Below are 8,790 nucleotides of genomic sequence, written 5' to 3' on the forward strand. Positions count from 1 at the left end.
AACTTTCTGCTATAGCAAAAAATATGCAACATTTTCTAAGGAAACTTACATCAAGAAGAGTTTAGAAATAAAAAAGCTTGGGGCGCCTGGGTAGCTCAGTCGTTAAGCATCTGCCTTTGGCCCAGGGCGTGACCCCAGGGTCCTGGGATCCAGCCCCACATCGGGCTCCCTGCTCTGCTGGGAGCCTGCTTCTTCCTCTCCCACTCCCCCGACTTGTGTTCTCTCTCTCGCTGGCTGTCTCTCTGTCAAATAAATAAATAAAATCTTTAAAAAAATAAAAAATAGGGGTGCCTGGGTAGTGCAGTCGTTAAGCGTCTGCCTTCGGCTCAGGGCGTGATCCCGGCGTTTCAGGATCAAGTCCCACATCGGGCTCCTCCGCTGGGAGGCTGCTTCTTCCTCTCCCACTCCCCTGCTGTGTTCCCTCTCTCGCTGGCTGTCTCTCTGTCACATAAATAAATAAAATCTTTAAAAAATATATATAAAAATGAAAAATAATAAAAAATAAAAAAGCTTGATATTTCCGAACAGTGAATTGGATAATATTGATAAGAGCTGTACAAATCCACTCACAATCTTTTTTCTTAACTTTTTAATGTAATGTAGGTACTTCCTGTTATATGTACCAGAAACAGGATATTAGGTTAGCAGACTAAGACAGCAAAGTAGAGATTTACAATTTTAAAATTTAACAGATGTGGTTCTTCTAATTATAGAAGTTATATATGCAGTTGACCCTTGAACAACAGGGGTTTGAACTATGTGGGTCCACTTGTATGTGGATTTTTTTCAATAAATACAGTACTGTAAATGTATTTTCTTTTCCTTATGATTTTAATAACATTCTTTTCTATTTTATTATAAGAATATAGCATATAATACACAAAACATAATAAAATATGTATTAATTGATTACATTATTGGTAAGCCTTCCAGTCAACAGTAGACTATTAGTTAAGTTCTGGGGAAGTCAGGGGATTTTGGACTGTGAGGGGAGGCTGGCACCCCTAACCTCTACATTATTCAAGGGTCAACTGTACTCATAATGAGAAATCTTAGTAACTCTAAAGAGTTAGGAAAAACAATGTCCATTCTCACAAACTACAACTGCTGATCATTTCAGTTTATTTTCCTCAGATACTTTTCCTATGCATTTTTTTAAAAGCTTAAGGATCACTTTAGATCACATTGCATAGAAAATTTTGTACTCTAACTTCTGGCTTACCATTTTTCTTATACCCCCAAAAGTATCTGTATACATTTTAAATGACTGAATAAGAGACTCTCATATGTATCATCATTTACTTAACCATTCCACTAATGTTGAACACAGTTTTTCTCCATTCTTCTCTAGTATGCATAATACTGTGCCAAAAATATTGGTGAATAAATCTTTCTACAACTTAGTTTGTTGGCCTAGATTCCTAAAAATGTATGAATATATTTAAAGTTTCATACAATTTAAAAACTGTTCTTGAAAAGTCCGTACTCTTAAGAACTCCCACCAAGCATCTTAAGTGCCTATGTCACTCAGAATACCGTCATGAAGATAACAATTTAAAGACCTTTTTTAGGAGCGCCTGGGTGGCTCAGTTGGTTAAGCTCAGGTCATGATTCCAGGGTCCTGGGATAGAGCCCCGCAAGGAGCTCCCTGCTCAGTGGGGAGTCTGCTTCTCCCTCTCCCTTTGCCCCACCCTCTGCTTGTGCTTTCTCTGTCTCTCAAATAATAAAATCTTTTTTAAAAAAATATTTTTTAGGGGTGCCTGGGTGGCTCAGTAGGTTGAGCGTCTGTCTGCCTTTGACTCAAGTCATGATTTCAGGGTCCTAGGATCTAGCCCTACAGCGGGCTCCCTGCTCAGCAGGGGAGTCTGCTTCTTCCTCTCCTTCTGTCCCTCCCCCCAACTTGTTCTCCCTCTCTTTCTCAAAGAAATAAAATCTTTTTAGGGGCACCTGGGTGCACACTTGGTTAAGTGTTTGGCTCTTGGTTTCCGCTTAGGGTCATTAGGAGAAGCCTACGTGGGGATCAGCACTCAGTGTAGAATCCGATACTAGAGATTCTCTCTTCTCCTCCCTCTGCCCCTCCCCCTCCCCAAAATAAATAAATCTTAAAAAAATAAATCTTTAGAGGTCAGTAATGGAAATTAGAAGGCCAAAATACATATGCAGATCCTGAACGTTATCAACTTATTGTCCATTAGGCAACATCAATAGTTCCATGTTTTAAAATTAGTGCTTTCACTATAAATGTTTCTTTAGAAATCAGTAAGCAATAATGTTACATACCAACCAAGAAAATACTTCCCAAAGGAAGCCAAGACGACACATTAACATGCTCATACTACATTGTAGGTGGCCAGAAAAATCACCAAGTACAATAATGAGTGGTATGCATCATGTCTCATAACCAAAGCAATTTTGTAACTGAATAGATCCCAGGATAAAATCATAGTAAGTGTCTACCTAAAAGCTATTTAACTCACTTAGAGATATCAACAATTAGTAACTGTTTTTACAAATGTATCTGTTCAGTCAGCTTTCTTAAGCATTCCTCTTACTAGTAAATGACTTAAAAGGTGAAAAGGCAGACAGGCAACTCCTTGATTTATACAGGATTTAAGACTGAGCTCCTCAAAGAATGCAAAACCTACAATCAGACTTTCAGTTTCAACAGCCATAATTTTTCTTCACTTCATAATCACAAGAAAGTGGTATATCTTAACTTATTTCAAATAATTTTTTAAAACTCACACTCACAAATGTTTTCAACAAAGTTCTCTTCAAGATGACATTTAGCTTTTTCCGACTAAAATAGTGCCCCTCCCACCCGTTACTTTTCCCTCATAAAAAAAAATTGAATTCAATTTGGTAGTCGTTTCCTAAGTTAGTTGATTTTGAGTAGGCAGACTTCTTTGTAAACAGTAAAGCCTGAAAAGAAGCTAAAACTTTATAGAAACTGAAGTTCAAGATCTAATTCATGCTTTCAGTGAACTTCATCTAAAAATTAATAAGCAGCATGTAGTTTGTTAATTACAGATCACCACAGATATATCCATGACTAAATAGATGCATGTGGCTTAATATAAACATTAGACAGCAAAAAATGTTATAGTGTATGTTATGACTGGCCATTAAAAGTAAACTAAAACTTACCGATAACTGTTACCTAGAAAAACTTTTTAATACAGGAAATCACAAATAAAATCAGAAGGGTTCATTGAAAGGCCTCAATTAAATATACTTTCAATCTGGATTTTAAGTGAATTGTAAATATGTCCACTTTTACAAATTAAAAGCAAATGCATTAGTAAAGGATGACAGAATTTGTCACCCATTTCACAGAGGTTCTTTCACTTTGAAATGATCTATACCTGCCAAATACTGTCTCAACTTCACTATCAGTACTGTTGTATAGATCCAATTCAATGTTTGCTGTAATGCACAGGCATTTATTCTTACTTTGAGATTTAATTCTTACAGCATAGGATTCACTGATTCTTTGCTCCTCACTTTACATTTTTTTGCCCCTTGCTTTCCATTTAATAAATATTAACTACCAAAATAAGACACAATCTGAAGCTGGCTGAAAATATTTGTTTGCTCTTTCACTATACACACACACACACACACACACAAACACGATTTTATTTATTTTGAGAGAGAGACAGAGAAAGTGAGAAGGTGCACTCATGAGTTGGGGGTGGGGGGGAGCCTTGATCCCAGGACACTGAGATCATGACCTGAGCCAAAGACAGACACTTGATCAACCAAGCCACCCAAGTGCCCCTTAATACATTTTAACTATGCATATTTAAAATATATTTTTAAATGCCATCACTTCATGCAGATGAACAAACATTCAATTACTGAATGCATCATGGGTATGCAGTTTTTGACAGATACTACCAACCACCCTCTAAAATAGCTAACTAATTAATACTTCCACTAGAAATGTAAGAGTTCCTATTCCCCACATCCTCTACAACACTTGATTTAACTTAACATCTGCCAATCTGATAGGGGAAAAATGATCTCGTTGTTTTAATGGAATACTGTATCCTGTATTGTCAATACTGTACCCTGTATGAATTACCTGCTTACTAAAAAACATACACATGCTGATATTTTCCCAGCCTAGTCCTTTCCTGTTATATCCTTTTCCTTTCTAATTAAACAATAAAATGTCCAAACAAAAGGTAACAAAAATGTCCCTCGTCCCCACCTGCTAGCCATTTTCAGGGACTCTTCACTAAGATAGGATACCCACTTCTGAGCTTTATGAAACGAAGCAAGCCATGCTTGATGGAGAACAGTGTGATAAAATGTCCATGTTCGGCAACCATTTGGCATTAAGGTTGATCAAGAATACTGAATGCTGGGGCGCCTGGGTGGCACAGCGGTTAAGCTTCTGCCTTCGGCTCAGGGTGTGATCCCGGTGTTATGGGATCGAGCCCCACATCAGGCTCCTCCGCTATGAGCCTGCTTCTTCCTCTCCCACTCGCCCTGCTTGTGTTCCCTCTCTTACTGGCTGTCTCTATCTCTGTCAAATAAATAAATAAATTCTTAAAAAAAAAAAAAAGAATACTGAATGCTACAAGCAGCACAGTTTGTAAGTTTGATACAATGCTCACTCCAGTCCGTATTGGTATTCTGGAAGGAGAGTGGTAGTTTGAAATTAAAACTCTGTAATTAATCTCAGAACAGTATGCAAAATATATTGAAATGGGACAGAATGAATATGGGGGCACAGATTTTAAATTTGGGTCATCAAATATGTGGAGACAGATGTGAGAAAACAGTTTGGATGAGAGATGAAATATTACCATGAGAGTCAAAGCTGAGAGAAGGCATATGTCCTTGAGAAGGCAGACAAGTGGGAAAGAAGCAAAGGCTTTAGCCTCAGGGTTTACTCAATGAGCAAATCCAAAAAAGAGCCAGGAAAGCAAAGAGAACAATTTAAAAAATGAAGAGAGCCAAGTGAAGTGGTTTTCAAAATGGTGAAAAGATAGCAATAAAAATTGAGTGCACTACAGTCAAAACTGAGCAAAGATCATTATATTTTCTATAAGATATTTAAAAAACTAATAAAATCTTAAGCTAAATCAGGAATCTAAACCAGACTGAAGTTGGCTGAAGAAGATGGTATAGCCTAGAATGACACTGGTTCAAAGAATTTAACTATGGAAAAAAAGATAAGTAGGTTAACTTGCTTATATCCCACCTCTTTCCAGAAAATTAATATGGTAAGGTTAATAAAATATAGTCAGGCCAAGTAAAGTAGGAAAAGGAAATATCTCAGCCATGTTAATTAATAAAATTGTTATGGTTATTAATTCACTCTGAGCTTACTGGTAAACAGGCCAAAAAGATAAACAGTGCAAATCAAATAGTTTCATATAAGAAGTACAATAATTTCTCAAGAGAATTTTTTTCTAGAAACTAAAAAACCGAACGAAATTTCTCATGTATGAACCTAAAATTCAAAGGCCAATGTCCTTGTCATGTTTTACAATAAATGAAGCAATTTTCTTATTTAATAAACAGTTATGCAGTATTTAACACATATCAAATACAGTCCTAAGCCTTTTACAAAATGTCAACTCATTTAATTTTCACATGGTTATTTAATAATCCCCCATAAAACCTGGCAGAGTCTTGAGTGCTGGCATTCCAGATGGCTTGCTGACTGAGGGATGAACTATGCTTTGGAAGCTGAGCATTAGAAAGGATAACAGGATCAACTGGAAGCTTACCTCCCAGAATAAGAGAAATGTTTATCACATAAAGGCAAAATGGAAGGAGTCAAAAGAGGAAAGCTACATGTGGAAACCAGATCATTCAGGAAATCGAATCTTTAATAAGATTTAATTTTTTTTTTGGCAATCTTGAGGCCACTGCTCTTCAACTTTATATGTGGATTGGAGGCAGCTGGGGTTCACTTTAAATCCTTGATTGAAAGCTCTCAGGATTATCATATATTTGGATCGCTCCTGAGCCAGTCTAGCTATTACTCCAAACTTCCAAACTTTCAAACTTCAGTGGCAGGAAAATAAACTCCTTTGAACTAAGTAAACTAGATTATCTCATTGGTCATTCAAACTCCCGGGGCATATGAGCAAACATTCTTGAAGGATTCCCTCTCTAGACTGGTTTTCTTTGGTGGTTAGGATATAGGACAGGACAATTCTTATGTATTGTTGTAAGTATTAGCCAAAGTGTTTCAATGTTATTGCTAAGAGGTAATTTCTTATTCAGAAGGCAATGAAGACAGAAACTTCTGGGAAACATGTAAATCACAAAAGGAACTCAATTTCCTATCTGACAAAAAGGAAAAAAAGAGGGACACTGAAGAGACACAGACTGGAAAACATTTTCAACAGAAAGCTGCTCCCATCCTATAGCCTTTAAGAACAACTTTTAAATGCTAGCAATTGCATTTTACAATTCTGTAACTCTGAGCTCAGGTATTTAAACTAGTCCCAAGCCTGGTAAACCAGATGATAAGGTACAAGAGTACCAGATGAGATTAAGCACACACATTCTAGTCCCTAAAAAACATGAGAGAGGTAGAAATTTAACAAAAGTCTAGCTTTTTAGACCTTGAAGGGATTTAAATCATCTAACTAAATATGTTAAATGACCTACCCATGGTCCTAAGGCTACTTTGTGGCACAAAATCAATATCACAGAATACCACAAATTTTGCCCATCACCAAGTGTGTTTTTTTAAAGTAACATTTTCAGTCTGGGAAAACTTTAGCTTGGAATGTTTTAGGAAGGTGCCAACTTCAATTACAGGAAACGTTAAGCAGGCCTGAGATTGAAAATATTAAAAAATCAAACGACACTTTCACTTTGACTTAAGGTGATCTGAGGCTGCAGACAGTAACATAAGTCACAGGCAGGCAAAAGAGGTCGCGTAATGTCAGTACAATGTCAGCAAAGTAGTAAAGTATAAAGAAAGCATACAGATATATTTTTATCCACATTGGGAAAACGAAGTTTGGGTCCATTTATATTACACAAAATATCCAAGAAACTGCTTCACATATTGTGTAAGAAAAACCAATTTTGTTTTAAGTCAAAACTGCTGTGAGGCATAGATTACTTAACATTCTATCACTATTTAAGTCACAAAAGCTACATAACTCGGATTTTTCAGTGTTTTACCAATCACATTTCATCTCGGCTATTCCGATTTTTATTTTTAAAAATTCGCCCATCTCATGAAAGACATGCAGGCCAAAGAGAGACAGGCCAAAGCTGGTCCCCAGTGCAAACAGGTAGTCTTGTACTGCGTGCCCCATCTCGGCCACATGACTTTTTTCCTACTAATCTCATTTCGAAAACAGTATTTCCGGTGCCCCAGATGGCTCCGCACCACGCCTGAAAGAGCCACTCCAGAAATCTTAAGAATATTCTGCCAGCCTAGGTTTCCAAAGAGATGGTGGCAGAGATCGAAGGAAGGTTGGCTTCTAAGGAAACCTGAGCCTGAAAAGCGACGAGTCAAGAGTCAGGAAGGTACAGGGTATGCTCAACAACCGACTCCTAAATGTCACTCGGTGGAGATGTTCGTGTGGCATCACCCACGAATAGCTGGGCAGGCGGCCAGGTGCTGCAGCCGGGGGCCGGGGAGCGGAGCACGCGGCGCGAAGCCAGCAGCCGCAGTTCCCGGGGCGGGGGAGCTGGGGGCCAGGGTGGCCCCTCCGGCCCCTCCGCGGCTCCTCCCGGGCGGCCAGCGCCGGGGGCGGGGAAGGGAAGTGGGGGCCTAGCGGAGGGGCGCCTGCAGGGAAGGCGCGGGCGGGGCCGGACCTAATCACATGGCGCAGACTGCGCAGGCCGCCCGGCATCTCTTTCTTTCTCTTTCTCGAACCTCCGCTCCCATCCCGCCCCACCGCAGGCCCCTCCCGGGCCCGGACTCGGGCCCCACGCAGGGGGAGGCCTCCTCCGCCTAGCGGAGACACTCACTTTTCGCCTGAGGCCACCAGCTCCTTGCCCTCACTGTTGCCGAACGCATCCGTCTCCCCGGGTCCGTCCTTGGGGCCGGGAGCCGACGGGGCCGCGGGCGGCGACGCCCCGGGTTGCTGCTGCTGCGGGCTCCCCTTGCCCAGCTCCTGCAGGATCTCCGAGGGGGAGCTAGACAGTCCCCGCGCGAGGGGCCCCGCCGGCCGGCCGCCCCCGCCCCACCACGGGTACAGTCGCGCGGCGGCCGCTGGGCCCGCGGCCCCCTGTCCCCCGCCTCGGGGACGCCGGCACTGTGTGGCGAGGGGCTGTGCCCGCCTCAGAGCCGCGCAGGAGGCGGCGGCAGGCCGCAGGAGCAGGTCCCGCAGCATTGCCGAGCCTCGCAGTCGCATCATGCCGCTGGGTTTGTCAGCACCCGCTCCACTGGGGAGGATGCTCTGGGAGTGGGCGTCAGCTCTACTTCGGGAACGCGGTCTCCGGTAGGACGGCGAGAGGGCAAAAGAGGACAGGAGCAGCGCCGTGGGTGTGGTTTCGGTTCCGGCTCCCGCAGCTTCTGCTGCTCCTCCGAGGCCGCCGGCTACCGCCGCTCCTCACACCGCCGAGGACTCCGCACTGAGGCTGAAGCGCAGGGGAGGGCCGGAGACATTCCGCGCTCACCCTGTCGGAGGCGGGAGGACGCTCGCGTCCTACCGGCTTTCCCCGCTCCGATTGGCTCATATCCTCAACCTCTCTCCTGATTGGTGACTGGAGCAGTCAAATTTCTCTCGGCGCCGGGTGCGCAGAGAGTCGGGCGGGGGACTGGCGTTGGGGGGGGGGGGGGCAAACTGACGTGTG

The 8,790-nt window shown here is 42.2% G+C and overlaps 1 protein-coding gene across 5 annotated transcripts in view; it reads right to left on the bottom strand.

Moving 5' to 3' along the window:
- GLS (glutaminase) overlaps nucleotides 1–8,790 on the bottom strand; it is an 81,525-nt gene that overhangs the window by 70,735 nt on the left and 2,000 nt on the right. Inside the window, exon 2 of one of the 5 annotated variants that reach the window (XM_040642754.1) lies at nucleotides 7,963–8,084. The exons of 1 other annotated variant lie outside the window; for it this stretch is intronic. In XM_040642754.1, the coding sequence (XP_040498688.1) occupies nucleotides 7,963–8,084 (122 nt within the window). Of the gene's footprint in view, nucleotides 1–7,962; nucleotides 8,559–8,790 lie in introns of those variants that run through there. 3 more of the 5 variants (XM_040642733.1, XM_040642744.1, XM_040642749.1) reach the window with 3 other exon arrangements.

The sequence above is a fragment of the Ursus maritimus genome, unplaced genomic scaffold (assembly GCF_017311325.1).
Source record: "Ursus maritimus isolate PB19 unplaced genomic scaffold, ASM1731132v1 scaffold_1, whole genome shotgun sequence".
NCBI lineage: Eukaryota > Metazoa > Chordata > Mammalia > Carnivora > Ursidae > Ursus > Ursus maritimus.